The sequence below is a fragment of the Podarcis pityusensis genome (genome assembly GCF_964106645.2).
Source record: "Podarcis pityusensis genome assembly, chromosome: 4".
NCBI classification, from domain to species: domain Eukaryota; kingdom Metazoa; phylum Chordata; class Lepidosauria; order Squamata; family Lacertidae; genus Podarcis; species Podarcis pityusensis.
In genome coordinates this window covers 33,602,607-33,630,514 of record NC_138027.1, presented here as the reverse complement: position 1 = coordinate 33,630,514, position 27,908 = coordinate 33,602,607, and the positions used below count along the sequence as shown (strand labels likewise).

Sequence of the window (27,908 nt, the reverse complement as noted above, 5' to 3'; positions counted from 1 at the left end):
CACCTAAAGAGGTACAGGGGCTGCATCATCTTATGATTATTCTATCAATGGTTTTGCTCTGTGGGATCTCAGCATGAGCAAAGCGTTCCTGTCCCGAGAAAAGGAAGCGCTCAAAATTCAGGTGTGGCTGTATGAACAGGTGAACATGAGGATAGAAGGCTGTATTATTGGATTTGATGAATATATGAACTTGGTTCTGGATGATGCTCACTCCAAGACAAAATCAAGGAAACAGCTGGGTTGAATCATGTTAAAAGGAGACAATATTACTCTTCTACAGAGTGTTTCTAACTAGAAATAGCTATGGAGTCTGTTTTGCTTATTATTTTAATTTTTAAACCTATAGAAGAAAACATGCAGTGGTTTAATGGTATCACTCCCAATTCTACCATTGGTGTCTGAAGAGTGAAGAATGAAGCCAGTTACTTAATTTGTGCTTGCATAATTTTCAATAACTTTTCTACATTGGTGTTGAATGGTAGATCTTTATAAATAAAACTTTTTATTAGTAAACAAACAAACAAGCTACTCCTCTCAACTGCCTCACTCAATGCTCGCTTACTCACACCTAAGTGGCAGGGCTCAACACCAAGGGGGCGCTGCAAAGATTGTGCATCTGAGCATGTGCAAAGTGCCTGCATTTCACCGGGGCCAACAAACATGCCTCCCCCTCGTCCTCATATCAAACATGAGAGGGCATGGAAGCCTTGGTTTCCATGCAATGGGGGATGATCTGAAAGGGCTCGTGTTCCTTTAAGAAGAATCCCAGGCTCGTTTCGACTGCAGACCGTCTCTCCAGATCGCTTTGCTTCTCGCCTCTGCTAGCAGCTTCTGCAGCAATTAGGCATTGCTCCCGCAATGTCTTACTGAAATGGGGTGGGGGCACCTCTTTGGTCCCCGCTCTGTGCTTCTGACCCTCTGCCCGCCGCCTTGGCAATATATCGTTCAGAAAAGTTTAATAAAAATATTTCTTTCCTCCAACCTCTGAACACTACCTTAAATGGCAATAATAATAATACAGGAGCGAAATATTGTTTCGAATACGTAATATTTCTTTATTCGCAAAACACATCGCAGATTTAAAAAGAAACTACGTCGGAAACTACCTAGGAAAATGCTGGCTGTTATTAGCACTGAAACAAAGAAAATGTGTTTGTCAGAAGTGGGATTCGAACCCACGCCTCCAGGGGAGACTGCGACCTGAACGCAGCGCCTTAGACCGCTCGGCCATCCTGACACCTACAAAATACAGCTCTCAAACAGGTCCTAGTAATCCAATATTATAGCGAGAACATTTTTCTATCCACAAATTTTAAATATGTATGGCATATAAAACAAAGGATTTGCTAACACTCAGTTTACTCTTTGACAAGCTATTCATGTGTCCTGGGTTTTCTTCTTACACATCTCCTTAGAATACACCCATCAGTCTGGAGAGAATCTCTACGCAGAGGTTCCAAGATCATTGCAGGCTACAAAACTTGCTCTATATACACAAGGTTACTGAATAGTCTTTTTGCAGTATAAAGCAAGTCCTATTTTCAATTATTGCAAGCTTGCAATTTATGTAGTGCAAGCTTAAAGGTCTGATCACCATATGAAACAAAAATTGCCCCAAGACAGCACTCTTTTGAGGATCAAATTAATAATTCTTTCATAGCTAATATACTTCCTTTTCCAGAGGAAGCATGATTTAGTGAAATACATTTACAGAGACACAACCTGAAGAAGCTTTGGTATGTAATTATGAAACAGATTGAGATAACAAAATGCAGCAGGAAATTTAGGAATTCATTCTAATCTGAGGCTCCAGTATCCCTTTTGGAACCATTTAACATGAAGGCTGCTGGCCAGAGGTTTAAAGACTGTCTCAAGGCAAATCTTTAAAAACGTAGCATAAACACCAACAATTGGGAAACACTGGTCTGCGAGCGCTCCAGTTGGAGAACAGCCTTTACCAAAGGTGTCATGGGCTTTGAAGACACTTGAACTCAGGACGCAAGGGAGAAACGTGCTAAGAGGAAGGCACACTTGGCAAATCCACACCGTGATTAGCTCCTGCCCGGAAACCAATGTCCCCACTGTGGAAGGACATGTGTATCCAGAAATGGCCTCCACAGTCACTTACGGACTCATTGTTAAAACCGTGTTTATGGAAGACAATCTTACTCAGCTACGAGTGATCGCCAAAGAAAGAAGAAGCTCTGCCTCCAGTCAGAGATAGTGTCTTCCTGAATACCAGTTGGCAGAAACCATAGGAGTGGGGTGGTGGAAGAGTGCTTTTGTGCTTGAATCCTGCTCACTGCTTTCCCACAGATATCTGGCTGGCCACTGTGAGAACAGGATGCTGGACTAGAAGGATTTGGCTATCCTTGGGGATTTCCAGTTAGTGCTCCCAGTTGTACCATCCAACTCCTAACATGCTTGCCCGTCCTTCTGCTGTATATGGCCTGATCTGAACTGATCCAAACTGCAGTATTTGCTTGTTGTTTTAGATTTTGTTGGCACAACACACCCAAGTTGCGACCTTCAATCTTTCAACTGCTGTTTGAACCGCTTTGTCTCTAAAGTTCTTGCAGATGAGCAGGGATGACTTTACACACCAGGTTTCTAAGTGGCCTCAGTTGGTGTTCATTGGGACAGCAGTTCAAAGGAAAGGATTCTGGCCATTGCTGGCCATGTGATATGACGAGAAGTATTTATCTTGCAATGGAGCATACTAGGTAGGTGGAAAAACACAAGACAATAGTCTGGCTAGCTAGCAATGATTCAATATCAGACACAGGCAGATCATTCTTCCTAAATTTCAAAGGATCACAAGTAGGGTACGTCCTCCTACAGAAAGGTTTAATTATGAAGAATGGGGTAAGGCAACACTTAACCACTTTTATTCATTAATATAGTGAATTTTCAAAAGGCGCACACAAACGTGGCAACCACATATTTAAAACAGAAACAGTGTTTAAATGCCAAAAAGGAGCTTGAGATCTGCCAGGGTGAGCTTTGTCGAAGAATCTACTCTTCCTGACAACACTTTCTGGGCCAGCTCTTTTTTCTTGCTTTGGAGCTCCGAGATCTTTTCTTCTACTGTCCCTTCACAGACAAACCTAAAATCAAGTAGACAGCATTATGAATACAGGTTTTGTGCATCTTCATTGGTCAAGCTTTCAAAATAAATTAAGCACAGTGCAAAGAACTGAATTAGGCCAGATTCCACCTTGTTGGCCAGCTTTGACAGGGCGATGGGACAGTTCACCTAACAATCACTGTGTGTCAATATGATGCAAGGTGATGATTTCAAAGGGACTCCCTGCAGCACCCATCAGCTGATTGGTGCTGAAAGCAGACTCTTCAAAGGAGCGGGCTGTTGATGCCAATCAGCTGACAAATTACTTTCTGAGCAGATTTTCTCAGCACCAATAATCTGTGGAGCACTGAAAGTGAGCCCCTTTGAAGAAGCACCATCAGTGGATTGGCACCAAGAGGAGCCCCTTTGATGACAGTGAAGCTTCAACAAGGAACGTCAGGTGTTGGCCAAGTGGGTGTGGTTTCGGGAAATGGGCTTCAAGGCCCTAATCAAGTTTGCAAGCTAGAGGCTCCCCATCGCTGCTTTAGAAGAACTGAGCTGTGATCACTTAAAAACCTCATGAAAAGAGATCAGGAGAGCGGATCAGAATACCCCCCCCCCCAACTTCAGCCCCCTTCCATATGGAACCTGAAGAAATCTCACGACCCCTAGAAATTATGCAAACAGAGATGGTGCAAAAAGCAAAGCCTGACCTGTGGATCGTGACATCGTTTTGCTGTCCTACGCGGTAAATGCGGTCACAGGCTTGGTCCTCCAGTGCTGGATTCCTGAAATTTAAGAAACTGTTCAGTCATTTCCCTCTTTATAACTATAGGTTAATCTAGATGAAAGATATTTTAGCTCATACAATTACATCTAGTACACAGGACTGCCAAAAAGCAAGTCAGAGATATCCCCTAACACTTTAAATCTATCTCAGCCTTGGAAGAAGTAGTGACAACATCTCCCTCAATTTCCTCCCAGCTTCTTGTCATCCTCCTCGCCCTGTTCTGTGGCACACCTGGACTCCTGTTCCTTGAACTGAAGGTGCTTGTGGATACAATGAGTCCCTGCTTCCTCATCTTCTCAAAGACCAACTAAGAACTAATCTAGAAGGCGATTCGCTAACACAAGCTGATTTACTGACAACAGATGTAACAGTGAATATTTCTTATTTAACAAAATTTATATGCCGCTTCATTTTAGCAAAACCTCTTAGTAGTTCACAAGAAAACAAAACCCTCTTATGCAGATTATAGAAATATGCACTATATTTTCCAGTTGCAACGATTTGTAAGAACCAAATACATAATTTGGAGTCCTTCATGAATGATTCTATCCTTTTGGTCAACTCAGATCTGATTCTTGCAGCTGCAAACACACACACACACACACACACACACACACACGAAACACCACGAGAAGGTTTCTGTTAAGTGGCAAAAGCTGCCGCATTTTTACCAATGCATGTCAAGGAGAAAGAGATGGTTTCCTCCAACTAGATTGAGGCCAACACCTCCAGCCAGAAGAGAGATCATCATCACCTGTGACAAGAGAAAGCTGTTAGGTGTTGCACAACACATTTATACACCATTTCTCTTCGGCACAGCCTGCGTACATTTTGCCAGTTACACTGCTTCTTGGTTTGTTTCCAGAATCAATTAGAGTGCTGGTTTTAGCCTATAAAACCCTAGACAGCTTGGACCCAGGTTATCTGAAATATCACCTCCTCCCACAGACCCCTACCTAGACCTTTGCTGTTTTGGTATAATTTCAAAATAAACCTTACGCTCCTTCTCTTGCAGCGCAATCCTAACCATGCCTACTTATAAGTAAGTCCTACTGAATTCACTGGGGCTTGTTCCCAGGGAAGTGCGGCTAGGGTTGTAGTCAAGAGTGTGGTTTTACAAGTGTTATTTTGTCTCTACTAGGGAAAGGTTTATGTTGTTGTTTTTACTGACTTTTTGTTTTAATTGTATTTTAAGATTTATATATATATATATAAAATCATATATATAATCTCATCTATCTACTATATCTATATATATATATCATATCTACCTATATATCATATACCTATATATCATATCTACCTAGGAAATGTTACGGGCCGGTGACTATATAATTATCAACATGAACTAGAAACCTAGATTGTTGTTTTATAAAGCAGAAATTCTTAAATGCAGAATTGTGTGCCCCGCAATGCTTGTTTTTACAGTATATGGTATGTTAAACCTAGAATGTTTACTCAGAAGTAAATTCCATTGAGTGCAATAGGGCTTACTCCTAGGCAAGTGGGTATAGGACTGTCAGATTTTTGGCTAAAATGACTACTGGTTAACCCTGCCTAGCAATTAAGGATCAGGCCTTGCACCGCTAGTCACAGTGACAACAAGCTACAAAACTCAGCAGCTTCTCTGATCTTTTCCCAGACCTCAGGTCCTTCAGGATTATTGTTGAATTCCTCAACCACATCCATCCTCTGCTTAGGATTCACAGAGCCATCCACTGTGGCATATTTCATGCTCAGCTTCTCAAGGTGTACTGCCACAATCTTCAGCATACTAGTCCACTGAGAAACAATGACACTAGGAGGAGGGGAGAGAAACCAATCAATCAATCAATCAATCAATCAATCAATCAATCAGTCTAGTCCCTGGTGCAAAACTCACATTAACTACAAACCCACTAAAATTGGCTTTAGACAAGTTATAGCTTCTCAGCCTTCACCTCACCCCTACTTTCTGTTATATGCAGGTTTATGGAGAAATGTTAAACATTTTGTTATGTTCTTATGCCACGCTGGGAAAGCTTTGTGTTTTGAAAAGGAGGCCTTGAAACTGTAAAAATACAATTAAACACCAGCCTGTCTTTTCTGGCTGGTGTAAAGTGTACTGAGATACGTGTATACGAAGTACTTCAAAACATTTGAGGTGGTACTATATAAAGTGATAAGTATTAATATTCTAAAATGGCTGGAATGCGATACATAAGCATATAAACGCCAAGCAAGTATCATTGTGAATGTTAAAATTACTGGAAACTATTCTTCTTGAACTGGATCTTGTACCTTTTAATCTCTTTCCACCATTCATTTAATCAATCAATCAATCTACCAAGTCATTAGCGATGGCTTTCTTTTTGTGGTTAAATATTGAAAACAGAAAGGCAAGCTACAAGCTTTATTCCATGAATGAAGACATGAAGCCCTCCAGATGTTGTTGGACGACAACTCCCATTACCCTGACTATTAACTGGGCTGGTTGAGGCTGGTGTGAATCGGAGCCCCATGACGTGTCAACAGCAGAGTCCTCCCCATTCCTGCTTTACCAGTTCACATGGAGATCTACATTTCTCTTTCGCCCTCTTTGAATACTCCCAGATTTCAATGCATTTGGAATCCTGAGGTTGGCACTGCAAAAGCGTTCAGAAACTGCACCGTGAAATAGAAGCCCCTTCTTAATTGTTCTATTTGCGTACAGTGGACCCTCTGGATATGAACTTAATTCGTTCTGGGGGTCTGTTCGCACCCCAAAAATTACGTAAATAGAGTGCATGTGGTGAAACCCAGAAATATACACTTCCAGGTTTGCCATGGCTGTAACCCAAAGATTCAATATCCAGAGGGATACGTAAGTAGAGGTACGACTGTATTGTTCTTCCTCTAAGGTATACATCGTTATACACTGTATGAACTAAGATTTATGAAATAAATTGAAACCAGCAGGCGTAACTTCACCATGTTCTTTACTTCCAGTTGGTTTACTCTGAGTAAAACTCAGCTGAATAAAACCCAGTATTTCTGAGTGATCACCTATCTAGATAGACAACTCTACCTGCCTTTGCTTCTGGAGAGGCAATTGCAGGTCCTTCTCACCATTACCTACACACCAACATTAAATAGCATCCAAACCCACCCTTTGATGTTCCTTGAAAGTCATATGGTATGCCCGTACTTACGCCTTCTGGGAACGCCCTTTGATGGCCTTCAGCTCTTCCAAGAGATGCGACAGCTAGAAGGAGGGGGAGGAAAATGCACTTATAGCCCTAAGCAGGTTTACTCAGAAGTCCAACTGAGTTGAGTGGGGTTGACTTTCAAGTAACTCTGCTTGAGATTGAAGCCTCATTTATTTAAATCATTTTTATTCCACTCCAGCTGAAAAGGCTCTCAGAGTTGTTTGTGTAAGAGATCAATAACAAGGGAGTCATGCCTTTGGGCTTGCAATCTAAAATAGTGGTGGGCAAATACAAGGGTTGCTAGAACTTTGGTTTTCACTAGAACCCTAAGAGCTGCCCTCCAGAGCCAGGTGCAAAGGGCACAAAGCCAGAGTTAAAGAATTAGAAGTCTGTGAGCTCATTCTAAGCCTAGGATTTTGTTTTCCGTACTAGAAATGACCTAAGCCCACGTTCCTTTCACACGAAAGTCCACACTTGGGTAGCTTTCTTTATTCCAGCCATCTAATTTAGATGGAAAATACATTTTGTTGTTATCATTGTTCAACAATGGGAGTCAGAAACCCTTGCTGATCTACTGCAAATAATCCTGAGATCTGCCAACGGATCCTGATCAAACTACTAGTAAGCCCTGATAAGACACAACATAAAAGGAAAAGTGGATGGGGAGGGAAGAGGGAAAAATAACCAACTCAGATACCACTTCTTAAAGCTACAGAACTGATCTCAGTTGAGGAGGGGCCAAATGGAGATGATTCCCATTTCTCTCCACACATGATAGGTTGACTCCAGATGTACTAATGCTAACGTTAGCCCTACAAATTTTAGGAACCCATATCTAAGATGGTATTTTCCATCTTGCTATATGAAATCACTACAAAGTTGAAACAGGTGGGCAGCCCACTTAGTATTGCGTAGGTACACAAATAAATCCCACAACAGAAAACTTGGTTCTTTGTCACTGTGTGTGACAAAGCACACTGCACACTGTTAAGAAGGAAATACATTTTGTACTGAGTTATAGCTTTTGTTTGTTAAAATGGTTACCTAGGCTGCGATCCTACCCCTTACCTGGGAGTAAGCTCCGTTGAATTCAACAGGACTTTCTTTTGAGTAGACATGGTTAGGATTGCATTGTTAAATCAGGGATGTGTGTGCCCTGCCAGTAGTTGTTCATGTCGGACTACTGACCATGCTGGTTGGGGAGAGTCATTGTCCTAGAGGGTCAAAGGTTCCCATTCCTGAGCTAAAGAAATTAACTGTATTGAGGTTCTTAAAAAAAATAAAAGTAGAGGGAAGGAAAACCCTGATCCTTAGAGCTTACTAGAAAAGATTGTCATAGCTCTGTTACCTTAAAGAGCACCACACCTAATAGACATCAGATGCCCTTTTAAATGTTGTGGAATGGGGGATTATTGGGTTGTTTCTGTTTTTGTTTTGATTAAGTATTTTGTGTTTTTTTAATTATGTACCACCCTGAGATCTACAGGTATAGGCCAGTATGCAAATTCCATAAATAATAATAAAATAATAACAGATGGGCTCACCAAAATTGTCAGGAGCTGAGCTTTTTGGTGGTGCTTCATGCCCTAGAAATTAGTTCTCGCTATACTCAGAAGAGAAAATTCAGCACAGTAGCCTCAGTGTTACAGAAAACCCTCCCAGGGGAGACACAGATGTCAACACTGTACAGATTGGGGCATGCAGTGAAGACATATTTATTTCAGCAAGCCCTTTAGGAATGTTAATGTTGTTCTTTGTGTTCTGTTTTTATCTACAGATGTTTGATTCCTGCATTTCTTTTTGGTGCAAATCCGTCACGAGATCTAGGATTCTAGGTGATTCATACGCATGCTAAATAAGTAATAATAACGATACCTTGGTGCTCTGTTTGGTTGCTTCGAAGAGATCCACGCTAAAAGCTGTACCAAAGAGGTACACCATAGGGTCATTGGTATCTTTGGGTTCAGACAAGGTCAAAGCACTGAGCTGCTCCTCCAAGGAGAGGGAGATGCCTTCACTATTCAGGTTAGTCGGGTCCAGAGCCTTCAATGTAAAGAATACATATGGGGCATGGCAACTTTCTTATTGCAATTACATTTATATCCCACCTTTCCTCCAAGGATCTCAAGGTGGCCTACACGGTTCCTCCCCCTCTCCATTTTATCCTCACAACAGCCAGGTGAGGTAGGCTAGGCTGAGAGATTGTGACTGGCCACCCAGGGAGCTTCAGGACCCAAACCCCCAACTCTCTAACCACTGCACACCACAGTTCTGAACCAGGCGCCTCCAAGCCTGTTCACATAGTTACCACTTTCAGCAAGGACAGGTGGCAGCAGCACTGGCGGAGCCTCAACAGAAGTGACAAGATGTGAATGGTGGTGGAGACGGGAGGAGCATCCTGGCTATGCTTTTCCAGGGTGCCTTGTGGGTGGCATCTAAACTGCTGCGCTCCTGTCAGAAGATGAAATGGCACAGGTGTCAGAGCAACAGATTCCTGGAGCTACCATTCAGTTTCTTTAAGAAGAATCTGAAAACCAGCCAGTGAATATTTTGAACAGTTTTTTTTTTGTATATAACTGACAGATAGAAATGGGAAGTCCTTTTTATCTAGTTTTCTTTCTTTTTTTCTCTTCTGTTCCTCTCCTTCCTTCCTTCCTTCCTTCCTTCCTTCCTTCCTTCCTCTTTTGTTTTCCATGGTGTCTTCTGCTGTTGGGTCTTTACTGGGATTATTCACACAAGAAGTTCAGGAAGGACCCTGACTGAGAAGCAGGGAAGGGAAGGTTTCCCAAGGTGAGAGGATAGGAGCAGAAAGGACATCTCCCAGGTAAGAGCTGGGACGACCCGCCACTTTGTGCGAGTCGAGCGTCAAGAGCTACCTTTGAGACAGGACTCTGCATTTTCTTTTCTTTTTCTGTTTTTATTGAGATTTGTTTGTTTTCAATAGTATTGTATTATGAAAAAACCTTTATATTACTATTCTTTTGGGGTGGAGAAAACCAAACAGGAAATGTAGGCATGCAGATCTTTTGCAATTTTTTCAAAACAAAGTATAGCAGGTGGCACTAAAACAGGGATAGGGAACCGTTTTTAGACTGAGAGCCACACCCCAATTTGGGCAATCTTCCAGGGACCACAGGCTGGTAGTGGATGGGGCAACAAATGAAAATTTTCCTCATAGTGGGCTCGATTTTTACACACACACACCCCACTCTCGATCCTCCATCTAGGAAAACAAGAGGCATTATCAGAGTTCAAGGATACCTTTTAGTCAGACAAAAACACTTGGGGAGGGTGCAAAGAAGAGGGGCACAGCTGGATGAGGGGGATTTGCAGCTGTGGAGGGAGCACAACTTGGAAAAAGCCTTGAGGGCCAGATCGAGGGGGCTGGAGGGCCTCATCCGGCCCCTGGAGTTCCCCTCACCTGCACTGTATTCTGGAGATTGCTGAAATATATACTGTAGAATAGCTACAGAACAGGGCAAAATTAGCTGTGGGGGTGAGGCCACCCTCATCACATCCCTCTCAACACTTTTTCTGCAGTTGCTAGGGGGCGGGGCAAAGAGTTTAAATTCCAACCTTTGTCAAATGGGTTCTCCCCAAGCTGCTGTCCTGTACACTGCATCTCCTGCCGTTTGATGTAGGACTGCAGGGTTGACCTGGTTGAAGAAACCACAGTTAAATTTAGGCAGCTTTGCAATCCCACTGTCCACGGTATAAGCACGATAAATGTAGATGGATGGGGACAACGTTGAACACAAAAGGAGAGAAAACTTGGGGAGAAAGAGGCAGCATATTTGACTCCTGCCCCCCAAAGAACAGTTCTGTTCTCTTTTCAAAAACGACTCTCTGCTGAGACAGAACACATTCTGTTCCTAGTATCATCTTGCTAACAACATGATAATGGCAGCGGCATCAACATGCCAGAAAATAAAGTCCTCATTTAAACTATCAGGAGACTAACAAGAATCTAGGTCAATGAGGAACAAAATGCTTAGCATGTGAAAGCACTAAAGGGGGCGGCGGAGTACTATTCTCCCTTATTTGGCAGGAGGTGAGGACACTGAAATACTTTGCAGAGATATTATTATTACTAGAACTGCTTCTAAATTAATTAAGATACTACACTAGTGATATTACTTTCATTAATAAATTCATTTATTGTGCTCTGCCTTTTTATAAACCACTTTGAAGTTTCTTCTAACATCAAAGTGGTATATAATATGAATAACTAGTATGCCACCCTACTACTAAATGAATTAATACACCGCACTACCGCCACTAATGAACTAATCAATGTACCACTTCATGTCCAAATTGGCTTCTAAGTGGTATGTGACCAAGATAGTGATTCCTATTGCATAGAGCACTCAATTATCAGGACATCTAGGGAAGGGATGTGAGCAGAGCAGGTTTGCATCAGGAGGGCTACAGAAAGTGAGGTCATTGTGTACACTGTCCTTTACAGGCTGAAATGAACTCATTCTTAATGCCTTCACAGGTCTCTATCATACCTTGATCTTCTGAAAAGCACATCATACACCGATTGCTCATCTTCAGAAAGTTTTAGTCTGTGCAGTCGAGTGCAACGTTGAGGCAGCAATACCTAGAGAGAAAAGAAACAGACTGAAAAGTGTGTCAGTATAATTTGCACTAATATGCTTTTCAAGGAGACATTTCTCCTATGAAAGGTCCAGGTGGCACATTTTGCTTTCTGCCCACCAGCAGGTCTAAGGATTCTATGCAAATTGAGCACTGGCTCCTTTTACACTTCTGTATTTTAATGAAATGAACTAATCATAAAATGAGCTTTTCAGGCAGCCAAAACACAGCCTCAGTAAGTCCAAAGAGGCAAATTTTGACAGATGCTTAAAATCCCACTGTTTAGAGTCTCTTTGTTAAGAAAAAATTAAGCAATGCACAGAACAGGAGCGGGTGAGTGGAAAACCAGTAGCTCACCAAGCCATTTTCAGTGGCCTGCCAGCCCCTGACCCAATTTACTGATGGCATCAGGACTGAATGAAGTGCCTGTTGTCTAGCTGCTGCCGATGAGAGCAAATCAGAGCCAGAAAGGGGAAGGAGCTCTCTAGTCCAATGTTTCCAGAGTGCTGATGATGGTGATGAGCTCAGGAAACAATGGAGATCAGGGCACTCCTTCCTGTTTCTGGAGTGCTCTGATCCCTTTTCAGCATCAAGAGCCAGAACACTTCATTTGCTGGTAAATGAAACCTGCAGATGGAAGGAAAACGGCACATTTGGCTGCGTGTGCAGAACAGCCCTAACTGGCCATCAGTGAAGAGAACACAAATCCCAGAGACAGACAAAAGGAGATGGGCCATCAATTACCAAAGGCTTGCCAGATGAGTCCAGCTGGTCCTTAGTCCTTCGCAATAAGAGGCTCCTGGTTAAGAGCGTCAACCTCTCTCCTCCTTTTCTTGTATTGTTATCCACCTGATTCTTCCACACCTTGAATTCATCGAAAGGAGAGCAGCGAAGGAATCTAGGAGGGCAAATGGCAGCAAGAGGAAGGCAGGAGTGACAGGTGAAGTAAAACTACTAGGCTCCATGGAATTGGGGTGGCCAGGAAATATTTTCCATCTAAAGGTGTTGGGACAAAAGTTAACCCCCCTTTTTAATGTGTGCACTTTTCCTAAGGTGTTTTTAAATGTGCACGTATTTTCTGAAGGTGTGCGTCTTAGGAAAACAGGAATTTGCTTTCTTTGCAGCATGTGTGACAGACAGTGAGAGAAAAACTTGTAAGCTGAAGGCCGATTAAAGAAGAGACTTGCAAATCAGAGTTAATCTACAAGGCATGATCATGGGTGTGTTCAACTCACCTTAGCAGGGCGTACATATCCAAGAGGTTGTTCTGAATGGGTGTCCCAGTGACGGCCCACCTGGCGGTAGCTCGCAATTTACAGGCTGCTATTGAGGCCTGGACTTTGGGGTTTTTGATGTTATGGGCCTCATCCAGTATAATTCGAGCCCAGTGTATCCAGAGCAGGGGAGAGAAGGGAACGGACTTATCCTAGAGCAGAAAGTAGGCCTGGTTTTAAAATGCAAGACTTGGAAGGAAAGGGGGCAGAGTTTAGCTGAAAAATAGTTTAATTTGATCAGGGTCCGAGTCTATGACATCAGATTACAACTACTCCTTCTGTAATAAGGATTTAATATTTCAAACAAATAAAAACACTTAAATTTGAAAAAAAAAAACTTATTTCAACTTGAGACTTAATTATTTTTATTTTTGGCTAAATTCTCCTCTTCTCTGCAATTACACAACTCAGATGTGACGCATGATATCCTTGTTGCTAACTTGGCACAAACCAATCTGATGGCAAGGCTACCCACCATACGCATTTTAAGACTAAAATGCAGCTTTTATCTCAGCATCTCCTAAAAGCAAGTCTGGCATGTTTTCAGTCACCTGCACAACGTGGTCGTCAGCAGCAACTTCTGCTTCTTCCTTCTGTGTAGGGATTTCCTTGGCAAGAATACTGTAAGTAGTGACAACAATGTCGTATTCAGAAAGCCTGTGAAGAAGAGGAGAGGGAAAGCTGGTAAGCAATATGACCACTTTAGGATTTTAATCTTGATGCAGAATCAGTGTGGCTGCTTCCAAAAGGTCACACTCAAGCTCACAAGCACCAATCGTACGTATGCTTGTTCAGAAGTAAAGTCCATTGTGACCAATGGGCTTACTCTCCAATAAGAGTGCTTGGAGCCACAGCCTGTGAATAACTCAGCACGGAGTCTTCTTAGGAACAGAAAAGAAGGAACCAATGGCAAACTTGTCACCTGAGGTCCTTCTCCATGTCCCCACCCATTCCCCAGGAGGTCTGGAGGGTGGCAACTCAAGAGTGGGCCTTTTCTGTGGTGGCCCCGTCTATGGAATGCTCTCCCCAGAGAGGCTTGCCTGGCACCATTATTACAAGACATTCCTCTTTACCCAGGCTTTTGGCCATTATGTGTTCTATGGCCTGTTAATACTGGGGGGCGGGCTCTTAGTATTAGTTTATTATTATGCTGTCTCTTATTATGCTTTTATTATAGTGCTCTGTGAAATGTGTTCTTAATGTTGTACACTGTCCAGGGATCTTTTGATAAAGGGAGGTATATAAACTGAATATTGTAACAATAAACTTGACTTCTATCAATTGTGTGTATATTTTCTTGGCAGAGATGGAGAAAGGAAGAGACAAAGTAGAACACGTGGTGCCACAGAACTTGTATGTCGACACCAGAAGAGACAACACGCCCTGTAGAATCACCTCAGCCCAATAACTGAGGAAGTACTTCTCATTCGCTTTGTAAGGACGTGCAGCAATGGCCTCCAGCAACAAGATACACAAAGCAGGACACAGCTGAAGTATGCCCATTGCCCACATCTTGTGCGCATTTAGCTTGCAGTTTCAAGTATACACATGGAAGGTGGGGGTGCTCTTGCGAGATCTCACAGGTCAGATTGTCCCACGAGGTCTCGCGAGAGAATCCCTACCAGTTCCAGAGCTAGCAAGGCTGAGAGCTTAAAAGCAGTCTTTGCACCAGGGTTGCTTTTTCCACAAGTGTCAGAAAGATGAGAGGGGTGGTTCTTGCTGAACTTCTACTGGTAGGGAGTTCCAAAGGGCAGTACCTGCCGCACTAAAGGCTCGGTGTCTACTGAAGGCCAGCTGAAGCATGGGAAACCATCAAGTGTCCCAAGAGAGGATCTCAGAGGTGGAGCATAAGGAATCGTATGGTCCTTAAGGCACTTTGGGAGCAAGTTGGGCTCAAACAACAAAAAAGGTTTTCTTTAGCTTAACTCAAGTGACTATGTTGCATCAGCTCTCTATGCCTGTGCTTCTGCAATTCAGGATACCTAAGCATTGGACCAGGCTAAGGCTCTTTAATTTCCAATGAGCTGGAAGCTGTGCACTTACACAGTCGTGTTCTTAATTCGGCTGGATCCATGGTACAGGCAGACTCTCAGCCTGCCGCTTCTGACGTGTCTTTCTACCTCTTTTTTCCAGTGATGGATCAAAGATGCGGGGCAGACAATCAGCGTGCCGTGGGAATTGATTACAGAGGTATCTTGAAATGCAAACATTAACAGGTAAAGATGTTTCACGGTAATGTCTCAGTGATGCAGAAAAGATACTGCAGGCAGTCTTTGCCACATTTGCTTTCCAACCAGTAAGTGAATCTCATTTTATTAAATGGTGAAAAACAAGTGCAGACGGTGCTGCTAAAATTGGCGGTATCTTGTTATTTCTGTACCTTGCCTTGACACTGAAAGCTCGAGTTTCTTCTCTTTCTCTTTCCCTTTGTCTTTCTGTAAACACTTCTGAACCAGAACAAGAGCAATCATTGTCAGAGTCTTCCCTAAGCCCATATCATCCGCTGGGAAGAAAAAGCAGCATAGAACAAAACAGAAATCAGGGAGTGATAGGCATGTTTGGTGCTGGATATCTTAACTTGCTGACTCAACTGCCTGGCAGGTAAAACTATTTGCTAAGTGTCTCGCTGTGGTGCCCCATCCTTCAGGGAACAGAAGGAATTGGATCTGACATGTAGAAAGTGTTCCTTCATCCAAGCATGGGCAACTTGTGGTCATCCAAATGTTGTTGGACACCACCTCCCATCAGGTCTAAGGCAGCATGACCAATTGCCAGGGATTATGGGAGTTGTAGTCCAACAATACCTGGAGGTTCAGAAGCTAGTCAACAGGTTTATCCAAGAGAAGCTCTAGTTGAACATTAAGATGAAGTAAGGATTGTATTGTAAGGATCTGTCCATTCTCACTAACAGCCTTCCATCATCCAAGACAGGATGTTTGTAAATCCTTCAAGGGCCATAGGAAAGATTTGTGATAAACCTAAGGCCCTTTCCCAGAGCTCAGATTAATATTTTAGGGTGGAAGGGCCACACAGCCTTCCTATTCACCCCCTTGTTCAACACAAAACCTAAAAGCAAAGCTACCTTCATTACAATCTATCTGACAGCAAACACCAGAATCACACAATATCTAATAGTTCCTTACCCAAAATTCCTCCACACGGTTTCTGACTCTCCCTCCAGAGAAGCCAAGCAAGCGCCTGCTTCTGATGCAGGAGCAAGGAGACCTGAGAAAGCCAGCCAAAAGGTGCAGAATTAATGGCTTTTTCATGTATTTACGGTATAGATCAATTGCGCAGAGTTTAGAGCTAGGATGGGGAACCTGAAGCCTTCTAGATGTTGCAAGACTCAAACTTCCATCATCCCGAACCATTGGTCATGCTGGCTGGCACTGACGGGTACCACAGGCTCCCTATCCCTGATTTCCAAGGTAACCAGAATGGCATACATGTCAGGTAATGAATTGCTTTTTGGAGAAAGGTACACTCAGACCTCTGTCTCAATAAAGTATAAAGTTTAGCTTAAAACAAGACACGTCATTTATTTATAGAAATAATTTTATCCCATGCTTCCTCGAGCAGCTTACGTGGGATTCTTCATAGTCAGCCAGCTACCATCCAGATCCACAACCACTTTGTTTTAGCAATAATACAGCACTGGGCACTCCCAGGCCATTAAAACTGGGGTTATGCAATCAGCCTACAACTCTATGATTCCACAAACTAAGATGGTTGGGTGGGACTAGTCTGCCATTTATTAATCTTTGTCACATTCTTCTTAAGCAGATGAGCAACACAGCACCTGTACAATTTAGTAAGATTCATTGCTCCCTATTACTAGGTGGCAGCAAACTTTTGTAGCTATTTGTTTCAAATGGAAGACGAGCCTCGAAGGGTTTTACTGAAAGCAAAAGATCATAGATGAAACTATTTCAACCCCTTCCCATGCTCTTTTTCTTGCCTGCACAAAAATCGTTCAACATTTGTAGGTCCACTGCTAACGCACTTCTTAACTTGGCGACATATTGGGGAGAAAAGATTATAGGAAAAGCAAGCTGCGCAACGCTTTTAATTTGTCCCAGCTCACCTTTAACCCAGGTGGATCCTCAGCCACTGTCTCCTCCTTTGGGCAGGACTTAAGGGAACTGTGAAGCTGGTTGATTGCATCACTGGTGGCATCATACACGGCTCGGAGGCGGTCTTCAGTCATTCGGCCTCCATAAAGGGCCTGCATATGGGAATCCTCTAAAATACAGTAGCAGGAAAATTAGAACAATGAGGAATCACAGTGCTGATTCTGAAGGAGGTGTGATGTAGCGGTTAAGGCAGAACTTAGTTAAGCGGTTATGTGTCATCAAGCAAGATAGGTTAAGCATTTGCATGGGGAAGTGTCTTCACTTAACAGCACAGCTAAATATGCATTTAATTATTTATTATTATTATTATTATTACTATTACTATTATTATTATTATTATTATTATTTGAATTTATATACCGCCCTACACCCGGGGGTCTCAGGGCAGTTCACAGAATAAAATCAAGATATAAAACCACAAAATACATAATCAAAATAAAAATACATTTTAAAAGGGCACAGGATGTAAATTGGATCGACCAAAGGCCTGGTTAAAAAGAAACGTTTTTGCCTGGCGCCTAAAGGTGTATAACGAAGGCGCCAGGTGAACTTCCCTGGAGAGAGCATTCCACAGATGGGGAGTCACTGCCGAGAAGGCCCTTCCCACTCGTAAATGAATGTGCTGGGGGCGGGGGGAGCCCAATCTTCATATGATACAGTGGTACCTCGGGTTAAGAACTTAATTCGTTCTGAAGGTCTGTTCTTAACCTGAAACTGTTCTTAACCTGAGGTACCACTTTAGCTAATGGGGCCTCCCGCTGCCGCCGCACGATTTCTGTTCTCATCCTGAAGCAAAGTTCTTAACCCGAGATACTATTTCTGGGTTAGCAGAGTCTGTAAGCTGAAGCATCTGTAATCCGAGGTACCACTGTACTTGTAACAAAACCATGTTGGATTTCATCATGGCTGCCCTCTCTCCCACTTACCTCTATAAGTGCTACTGGAACACTGACTAGATCCCAAAGGAGGGTGGAGCTCTAAGGAGCTGGCTACCTGAGGCTCCTGGAATGGCTTTGGTCCTCGCCCTGTAACTGTATTTGGCTGTTCTACGGTGGTCTTGGAGAACGGATTGTGCAGTTTCTCTTCACACTTACTGCTGTTCACGTCTACTGCTGTGTAAAAACCGATTGAAATATGCAGAAAATTGTAAGTGGTACAGTCTTTCCTGGACAGTACCAATTCAGGCTGCAAACGCTCCTTCATATTTTGTTTTGATAAACCAGGGGTGGAGAACCTGCGGCCTTCCACTGACGGGAGAGGTCTTGGCGCTGACCTGCTCTAGGACACAGGCAGCTTATCTGAATTCCCTGCCTGTCAGGGCTGACTCCAGGTTTTGGAGGACACTTCCGGACCTGCTCTGTGAGTCTATCTCCTTGCCACCATTAATCATCAGCTGCTCCTTTGTCCTTGCCACTTCTTGCTTGCCAGGCAGAGAGCCAATGAGCAAGCAGGCAGTGGCATCTACTGCCCCTCCTCTTCCTCACCACCTTTGTCTGGGCCAGAGAGAGACAAGAGAGGGAAATGAGCAGGTTGCAATGGTGAAAAGGAGGAGCAAGTCAGGATGGGGGGGTTATTATCAGTGAGCCCTTTGCTGGGGCTCCTGGCAGAGGCCTGATGATACCAGTACTGCTGCTTCTGGAAGATAAAGAATGCAACTATGTACTCAGTGGCGTAGCGTGGGGGGTGCCAGGGGGGCCGGCCGCACCGGGCGCAACATCTGGGGGGGCGCGCTCGCTGCCTCCGGAGTCGCCGAAGAGCCTCGGGCGCAGGCTGTAGCAGAGCCCCATGTCTCGTGGAACCGACGAGCTGTGCGCGCGCCCGGGCTGAAGGCGTCCGGCAGGCAGCGGCTCTCAGCCCCGCGCGTCAGGGCCGCGGAGGACGTGCCAGGCAGCCCCTCCTCACAGCCCTGCCTCCGCTGCTGCTGCTGCTGCAGCTGCTGGGCCATGTTGCATTTTCCTCGCCTCTCTGCCCCCCTCCTCCTCCGGGCAAGCGGCGTGGTTTGGGCGGCAGCGCCAGCAGCAACTCGACTCAGATCGGCAGGTTAGGGGTTGGGGGGGGGCGCAAATTACTTGCCTTGCCCCGGGTTAGGGGGCGCAAATTACTTGCCTTGCCCCGGGTGCTGACAACTCACGCTACGCCGCTGTATGTACTCAATGATAAAGGAAAATGTTTCTTCCTTAGGCATATGAAACGTGATGTTCATAATTCTGAATGAATAAGCTTACCTTCCTTTACACTTTCTTCTGCCTCCAGGTTCAGAGAACTCAGTGCTGCTTCCAGGTCCTGCACCTGCTTTAGTAACCGCTCGCCTTTATCGGGTAGAGCCTGAACATTCACGATTTTCAAAGTGTTCTAGAGAGAAGAGGGGGGAAAACAAGGGAGAGAAATGTGTTATTGACTACCTGAATGCTCAACTTCTCCGCCTTTACCAGACGTTTTCACCATAACAGCTTTGAAATATTTAAGAGTTACATAGAAATCAACCAGCAAGCAGGAATTTGGATGACTCTCATATAATAAATGCTGCATGTACTCCATTGCATGCACAAGTCTACATATCCCCACTGACTTCCCTTTGCTACAAACAGGTCAGTCACTGAGAGAACAGTGCTTGGTCCAACCAAGCAGACTACTTATGTTTTTGGATTAGGGAATTGTTTCCTGTGAACTTCCAAGAAGGAAGAGTGCCAGATGTCAACGAGAATGAAGGAAGCACACATAACTGGAACCAGCAAATAAATGAGTATTGGGGAAGTTGAAGAGAAACTACTGCTCTGTTCCACTTTGCTGCTGCCCCTATTCATCTTCCCTTTCTCTTTGACCCACCTGGTGCAATATTGCTGCCATCAGTCAGCCCCAGATATTTGGCTGCCTAAAGCAGAAGAGCAAATGATGCCCCAAATACACTTAAATCAAGGTGTTTAGTACACAGGGTGGCCATGTTATTGTGGCAGCTCAGGCAGAGAAGCCCGTAAGCTCCTCTCCCACACTGGCAGTAATAGCATGATAAATCAAATAGCTAACAATTTGCTGCCCGTTAACATCACTCAAGCTTCACTGTGTCTAATGGGAAGGCTGGCTTCAGGTGGCATTTTATTTTATAGTCTTCAGAATAGTTTAAAGGGTTAAAATTGCCCAAAAAGTAAATTTACTATAGTAATATTTTCACACAGGGATCTGTGATGTGGGTAGAAAGTTTTCAAGTGCTTTAGGTTTCCCTTTTCCATTTAATAAGTGCATTAGTAACAATGAATAGATGCCAATTGCAGATACAGTATTAGGCTATATTTTTTATCTTTGATAAATATGAGTAAAATAAACGATAAAGTACATCACTGTAGCATCAGAAAATTTTCCAATGCAACTGACAATTTCTGGATGCAAATTAACCTAATTAGCAATTCAAAAATTTCCGGAACACCCACATCACTGATTTGGATATATGTATTTAAATGCTTTATTGTTAACTGCTTCTTTCAAATATTTCCGGGGGGAGGGATGACGACTATGTGTTGGCTAAACTGCATATTCATTACAAGCTTGTGGGCTTCAGACAAAATGTGTGCAACACACTTCGTGTGACACTGGCCTAAGGTAAAGTCTGAGCGCCTTAATGGTTTATAATTCTTGTAGAACTAGCCCAGTTTTACCAAGGCTCAAGGAGTTGCTATTTTGACATGGGAAGCCTTTGGTGATCAGGTACAGAAGGAATAAGCAAGCAAGTTTATGATCGAAAGAGAGACCTTTTTCTGCTTCAGCTGAGCTAAAAGTTGGCTATGAAGAGCTTTGGAATCCAGACTTTCTGCCATTTGCAAAGAGGCCTTTTTGTGTGATGTGGAAGACAAATTCTTTTGACTGCGATCCTTCTGCTGCTGGGGATCCAATTCCTGCCCAACAGGCAATTTGGAAGATACAAATCTGTCACGTTCATCACTGCTGGCATTTTTACCAGAACTGCTTTTATCTTCTGGAGCCGTTTTAAATTGTAATAGTTTCTCTGGGTTTTCTTTAGGGTGCACCGCTGGCAAGCCTGTTAATTCCTGAACAGTCACAACTTGCCTGGGCATCAGTGTTGTCTCTTCAGTCCCCCGGTTGTTACTTGTCTTCATTTTTACTGCTTTGTCCCTGCAGGTTTCTGATCCTCTCCTTCCAAGTTGCGCCTCATTAATAGGCTTCACACCTAATGTTTGGCCACTGAACCTGGGCCAAGACTGCTTTGGACTTTCCTCTTTTTGCAATCCATATTCAGCAGATCTCAGAGCTGAATCCTGCCTTGTGTGTCCAGAAGTTGTCTCAAACTTTTTGCTTGAACTACATTTGTGTGTATCCAAAAATACTGGCTTTTTAATTTCAGTTGTGGACTCGCTTGCTTTTGTTTCTGTTTCTATTCCTTCCTTGGGTGATCCTTCACATTTTTCTCCCAACTTTTTGTTCTGGATCTTCTCTGGTGCTGGATGTTCTTTCTTAACAGATTCAGATGGCAACTTCAGCTGATCCTTTTTATCCAGAACCTGTATTTTATCCTCATTTCTTGATAAGTTTTTGTCCTCACTGTAGTTTGTTTGTTTGAAAGATTCGTGATTCTTGCTTGGTACTTTGAATGGATTTCTTTGATCTCTATGATTATGGAGCAGACTTGCTTCCGAGACATGCTGAGATTGTGGCTCATTTGGCAATATGGTGGCTTTAGAATCCTATAAGACACACGGGTGGAATGTTAAGTTTACCATATAAATCAGACATCTTGAAAGCTAGAACTAAGTGCTCTCTATGCTTCTGCCGAATAGTTGCACAGAAACTCATACATAGGATAAAAAAATGACATTCAGGGGATCTTTATTTTCATGTCTTTTTAAAAGTTATAATAATATTTTTTTTGAAGATTCAGAAACTACACAGCTATTGAGTTTAAAATGCTGTCCTGTAGTTCCCCATTCTTCATAACAAATGGCATGCCTACTAATATTCATTACATCCAAACCCAATACACTTCCTCCAATCTCTGTTCTTTCTACCTGCCATGGGATACTTCCACACCATCTCTTCCCTTCCAGTTTAGCTTTACTGCAGCGATAGAACAGCCTGGTAAAGGAAACAAAACATGGAGAATGAAGCTAGTTTGCAATACTAATACCCCATATCCCTGCCATTAGAAATATCAAGGGTTCTTCAGAAAATATACTTGTATGTGTCTGTCTCCTGTTGCTGCATCAAAAACTGGAGGTCCACCACATGTTTCTCATGCACCAAGCAGTGAGAAGGGCAAAGCCTGTGGAAAGGAACAAGGGATATTGATATAAGCAGGAAAATTTAAGGAATCATAAAGCAGCTTCAGCACAGGAGAATTTTCTGTTAGATTTTGCCCAGGATGACCACCCAATCTAACACTCTAGCCACATGCCAGGGCCACATTCCCACCACCTCAACAGGCATATACACAATTAGCACCATAGCAGGTAAATTTGCATCACATAATGGGGCCACACTCAGTATTAATGCAATAAATAAGCCAAGCCATCTACTACAAAGGCAAGCAATCCCTTCCAAGGCTACTCACTCGCCAATCAATACATTATCACCTGATCCCAAATTTGAAACCTATTCTAATCCCCCAAATATGTTACTACAGCACAGATCTATTTTCCAGTGACACCAAACAGCTCTCCTTTAAAAAGTAACTTGGACTAAACGTAAACCATCTTCCATGGTTTGTTTGTTTGTTTGGTTTGGTTTGTTTTTTAATCCTGTGCAACTAAAAGTGACAGAAAGGTATTTAACCTACTTTGTGAGCAGCACAAATTCACATGGCTGCTGGCCTTGGACACCACACACATAAAAGCTTCTGCCTTTGTTTGGGCCATCCCGGATACCAGTCTTCAAAAGGCAGGGATGCCCTGGATAGGAACAAAGTGAAAGATAAATATGAAGAAAATAGAAACATGACAGAGGCTCTGTGTCATCAGTCAAAATTTCATCTCACTTCAAGAACCTGCATGTCTTTATTACATTTTCATCTCACTCTTTGCCTGCCCTTCCCAAGAAGCTTACAAAGTTCTTTTTCTCTCTCAGCCATATTTTATCCTCAAAACAGGCCTGTGAGGTAGGTTAGGTTGAGACATATTGACTTGCTAAAGACTAGCCTTCCTAGTGCTGTAGTTAGCCACTTCTGTGCCTTGTACAGACATTCACATCTGTGATTCTTTCTTAAGCAGTAGAACCCAAATGCAGCGTGAGTGAGGACTCACGCTGCATTTGGGTTCTACTGCTTAAGAAAAAGTTAAAATCCATATTTCAACCAGTAAGAATTCCATTTGTCAGTATTGCAAACAATCTCATCAGGATTAGCTACTGAGCCTCTAGTCATTCCAAGAGGTCTGCAGCCTTGTGAGGAAAGGGACAGTGTGTGCAACACTAGCCTATGTATGTGTACTCAAAAGACCCACTGAGCTCAAGTGTGTATAGTCAACCCATGCCATTATTATATGAATCCAGTTCTTCCCCGCTCCTGCGTTTTAGCATAGGCCCATCAGTCAGAGTAGGGTAACTGCCAGTTTTGGGTGGTATGCAAGGGAAGCAAATTGTTAGTTAATGTTGATTGCTGCTGCTGTATTTTTACTGCCACAGAGGGAGAGAGAAGCTTATGGCATGACTAAGCCACTTCTGGCGAACCAGAGCAGCGAACGGAAATGCTGTTTCCCTTCCCGCCTATTTATCTACTTGCACTTTGATGTGCTTTCGAACTGCAAGGTTGGCAGGAGCAGGGACTGAGCAACGGGAGCTCACCCTGTTGTGAGGATTTGAACCGCTGACCTTCTGATCGGCAAGCCCTAGGCTCTGTGGTTTAACCCACAGTGCCATCCACATCCCTACTTTGCCAAAGTAGTTCTGGTTATTTTGCTGGTGTTGCTATTTCCCCTTCCTTAGCTCTCTGAAAGCAAAGGAGGCAGCCTGGTGCCTAGCAAGTAAAGACATACCCGATCGCCCCAGCAAACTTCCTTTTTTTACTATTTTTTTACTACTTTTAGTGTTGAGAAATTACAATCAAAACAAAAAAAGGAGACGAAAACGCCCAAGATGATGATGATGATAATAATAATAATAATAATAATAATAAAGCATCGACTGGTAACAAGGAATCCAATTGCAGATAACAAAGAGAGGTGCAAAAGTGAAAGCATGCTCGACCCGTATTGAAAGTTGCACAAAATCTCAAAAAGAGCCAGACATCTGCACCCCACGCGCAGGGATCCGAGCCTGCGCCTCCCGGCTCCTCACCGTGCCCGCTACACAGCACTTTCTCCATAGCCGAGCCGCTAAGCAGACGCCTCGCCTTCCTCAACCCGGCAAAATTCCGTGCAAAAGGCGTACAGGGCGGCCGGGGGCGGAGAGAAAAGACCTGAGGTAACGCCCTCCCGCCCCCGTCAATCCCTGAAACTGCCAATCGCGTCGTCCTCCTTCGCCGGCGGAGCCAATCACGACGAAAAGTAGGCGGGCCGGAGGGAAATACGGATGGGGTGTTGAACCTCCTCAGAGCGCAGACGGAGCGCGAACGGCGTTTCCTCTGCCCGTGCGGCTGCCCAATCACGGCAAGCGGAGGGGAAAGAACGGGGCGCTGGTTGGTGGGGGAAGCAGCCAATGGATTCATATTCCCGAATTCCCCGGGTGTTGCCGGCTGGGCGACTGGTTTCATGCTCTTTGCAGACAGACAGCGCCGTGTGATGAACTGCAGTTGGACGAGCTCGCGCTCGCTTTCCCCAGTCATTTGCACCGCCAGAAATCCCGCCCCCTCCCAGTCCCTTTGGAAAACCACTGGTCTAAATTCTGGCTTCTGTAAGACGCTCTGAGAGCCATTTCCCGACTAAAGGGGCCAGCTAGAGGTGTGCCAAGTATACATACTGCAACACCGCTCAACACATTCTTGAAATATTAACCAGTGTGGAAATGCTTTGAAATAGACACAGAGACGTAAATAGGTGATCACTTGGGAAAGCAAAGGCCCACTGGGGCTTGACCGTGGCCTTTGGCTTGATGATAAGCAAGCTGGACACCTACAAAGAAAAAGGGGCCAAATGAAGATTACAGTATCTGATGGCCTCTAGTCCACCCCAGCTTCTTCAATCAACAAATATTCTTATCTTTAAAGCGCCACCGGGTGTTTTTTGTTATGTACTGAAGTTCTCACCCTGGGCCAGCAGGGGGATACTGTAGATAGTGTTCACTCAGGTCCACATAAGCAAATAAGGGATTGAAAGTGACGTTCAGTGATTGGATAGTTACAGAAAATTGCTACTGTTGCATTGTAGTGGAGCTCTATATAAGCAGGCTGGCTGAACCCTTCAGTTCAGTTCAGTTCAGTTCTGGTCTGGTCTGTGAATAAACAAGAGCAGTTTGAAGAATTGCTGTGTTGTCTGATATGTTCACCCACAACTTAACAGTTTTGCTGCAAGAGATTAACACTAGCATACACCTACTTCTCTGGAAATAGTTTTAGGCAGAAAACAGGTTGTGTGGTTAAAAATGGGTATGTATTGAAGTTAATGTCACAAACTTAAGTAAAGTTCGTCGAAAAAGCACAAAAAAATCTAGATAATTACTTCAGAGATAATATGGATAAAGGGACAAAAACGAGTGTGGTGTGGGATGCAAGTAAGGCAGTGATGAGGGGCCTCTTTATTCAGCAGAATGTATGGAAAAGAAACAACAAAGAAAAAAAGACAAAAGAGATCTTAGAACAGATTATGAATAAGGAACAAAAATTGATAAAAAAACCTAACAATGAGAAGATACTACAGGAAATTAAGATTCTCCAAACCCAATTTGCGATGTTAATAAATAAAGAGGTTGAATGGAATATCAAAAGGCTAAGACAAAAAAACTTTGAGTTTGCCAATAAATCAGGAAAATGGTTGGCCTGGCAGGCTAAGAAAAGGAAAGAACAAAGTACAATTAATAAAATTGAGGTAAATGGAGAAGAAATAACAGACCCGAAAGAAATTAGGAAAAGATTTTTAGATTTTTACAGACAACTATATAAGAATAAAGAAAAGAATAACAAGAAGAAAATAGAAAGATATTTGAAAGAGAAGATGGTGAGAAAGATCCCAACAGATCAAAGGGAACAACTGAATGCCCCAATATGTAAAGAGGAAGTAGAAGAAGTCATAAAAGAATTAAAAAGAGGGAAAACACCAGGTCCGGATGGACTTACATCTAGCTATTATAAAGAGATGAGAGATACGTTGATGGCCCCGTTGGTAGAAGTAATGAACAACATTTTAAAAGAAAAGGACATTCCAGGAACATGGAAAGAGGCATTTATTACAATAATACCAAAACAAGATTCGGACTTAACCCAAATTAAGAATTATAGACCTATCTCGTTACTGAACACAGATTATAAGATCTTCACAGGAATCCTAGCTAAGAGATTAAAAAAGATATTAGTAAAAATCATACATAAAGACCAAGAAGGTTTCCTACCGGGCAGACAACTAAGGAACAATATAAGAAATATAGTCAATGTTATTGAATATTTGTCCGATAGGTGTGATAAACCAGCAAGTTTAATATTCGTAGATGCAGAGAAAGCCTTCGATAATGTGATCTGGGAATTTATGTTGAAAAATTTGGAGGCTATGGAAGTGGGTCATGAATTTTTTAATGGTATCGAAGCAATCTATACAGAACAGAAAGCTAGGTTGATTATAAATAACATCATCACGGAAGATATTAAAATATCTAAAGGAACAAGGCAGGGTTGTCCGCTTTCGCCATTGCTATTTATAGTGGTCCTGGAAGTTTTATTAAATGCAATAAGACAAAATAAGCAAATCAAAGGGGTGACATTAGGCATAAATGAATATAAAGTTAAGGCCTTCGCGGATGACGTGGTTGTGACTCTGGAAGAACCTATAGAAAGTACAAAAGAAATTTTGGATGAGATGGAACAATTTGGAAAATTAGCAGGATTTAGACTGAATAAGAGGAAGACCAAAATGATAGTTAAAAATATGGACCAAGATAAAATTGAATTATTAAAACAACAAACGGAGATAGAGGTAGTCAAAAAGGTTAAATACTTGGGAATTTGGCTCTCGGATAAGAATATAGATTTATACCAATATAATTATATCCCTATGTGGAAAGGAATAAAGAGGGATTTAGAGGTTTGGAATAGATTGAAACTATCACTATGGGGAAGAATATCAATGGTAAAAATGATGGTGCTTCCTAAGTTGTTATTTTTATTTCAAACTTTACCCATACTAAAAGGTACAAAAATTTTCGGGGAATGGCAAAAGGCGATTTCAAGATATGTCTGGGAAGGAAAGAAGCCTAGAATTAAATTTAAGTTATTGACAGAAGCAAAGGAGAGAGGAGGCTTCGCACTACCAGACATGAGATTGTATTATGAGGCAGCATGCCTGTGCTGGTTAAAAGAATGGGTAAAATTGGAAAACAAAGAATTATTAGATTTGGAAGGGTTTAATAACAAATTTGGGTGGCACGCGTACCTATGGTGTGACAAAAAGAGAGTACATAAGGGATTTGGAAATCACATTTTTAGAGGAGCACTAATAGAGGTTTGGGATAGATATAAAAATATACTAGAACCAAAAGTCCCACATTGGTTATCCCCGTTAGAAATAATGTGTGTTAAGAAAACTAACATGAGAGGAAAGTGGGGAACATATGGAGAAATGGTTACCAATGAAGGAGGGAAGTGGAAAATGAAATCATACGACCAAGTTAAAGCATTAACATATGATTGGCTACACTACTTCCAGATAAACGAAATGTTTAAAAAAGAGTTGAAGGAAAGGGGGTATGCAGAAAAAGAATCAACCTTCCAAAAGGAAATAATAAATAACGAATTTA

The 27,908-nt window shown here is 42.8% G+C and overlaps 1 protein-coding gene and 1 long non-coding RNA gene across 6 annotated transcripts; one reads left to right on the top strand and one right to left on the bottom strand.

Annotated features, from left to right (window-relative positions):
• Positions 1 to 1,031: 1,031 nt before the first annotated feature.
• On the bottom strand, positions 1,032 to 24,407 carry TTF2 (transcription termination factor 2). Of its 2 annotated transcripts, none has more exons than XM_081002652.1 (23): positions 24,306 to 24,407; positions 22,813 to 22,924; positions 22,213 to 22,299; positions 22,046 to 22,112; positions 20,774 to 21,724; positions 19,256 to 19,382; positions 17,957 to 18,142; positions 16,982 to 17,139; positions 16,041 to 16,122; positions 15,278 to 15,400; positions 14,941 to 15,091; positions 13,449 to 13,554; positions 12,859 to 13,049; positions 12,368 to 12,521; positions 11,536 to 11,627; positions 10,601 to 10,680; positions 9,333 to 9,475; positions 8,900 to 9,067; positions 7,028 to 7,080; positions 5,502 to 5,655; positions 4,529 to 4,611; positions 3,781 to 3,855; positions 1,032 to 3,107 (listed from the first exon to the last, which is right to left on the bottom strand). In XM_081002652.1, exons 1-23 carry the CDS (start codon positions 24,331 to 24,333, stop codon positions 2,963 to 2,965), a joined length of 3,516 nt encoding a protein of 1,171 aa, XP_080858778.1. In that variant the 5' UTR covers positions 24,334 to 24,407; the 3' UTR covers positions 1,032 to 2,962. The 2 variants fall into 2 exon arrangements, with proteins under 2 accessions (XP_080858778.1, XP_080858779.1); XM_081002653.1 differs by having other exon boundaries at positions 17,957 to 18,139.
• LOC308475639 lies at positions 13,599 to 19,422 on the top strand. 4 transcript variants are annotated; one of them, XR_013985326.1, is made up of 6 exons: positions 13,599 to 13,824; positions 14,202 to 14,390; positions 15,031 to 15,113; positions 16,182 to 16,325; positions 18,254 to 18,389; positions 19,284 to 19,414. It is a non-coding gene; the product is annotated as an uncharacterized lncRNA (long non-coding RNA). The 4 variants fall into 4 exon arrangements; XR_013985323.1 differs by lacking the exon at positions 18,254 to 18,389 and having other exon boundaries at positions 19,284 to 19,422; XR_013985325.1 differs by lacking the exon at positions 16,182 to 16,325.
• Positions 24,408 to 27,908: the final 3,501 nt, after the last annotated feature.

Coding starts and splice junctions, on each gene's coding strand:
- TTF2 (XM_081002652.1), bottom strand. CDS start 24,333: ATGGAGAAAGTGCTGTGTAGCGGGCACG. Junction 11,628..12,367: donor ACTCATCTGGCAAGCCTTTG/GTAATTGATGGC, acceptor TTTTCTCTCTAG/GTATTGCTGCCTCAACGTTG. Junction 7,081..8,899: donor CAACCAAACAGAGCACCAAG/GTATCGTTATTA, acceptor CCCTCCTTCTAG/CTGTCGCATCTCTTGGAAGA.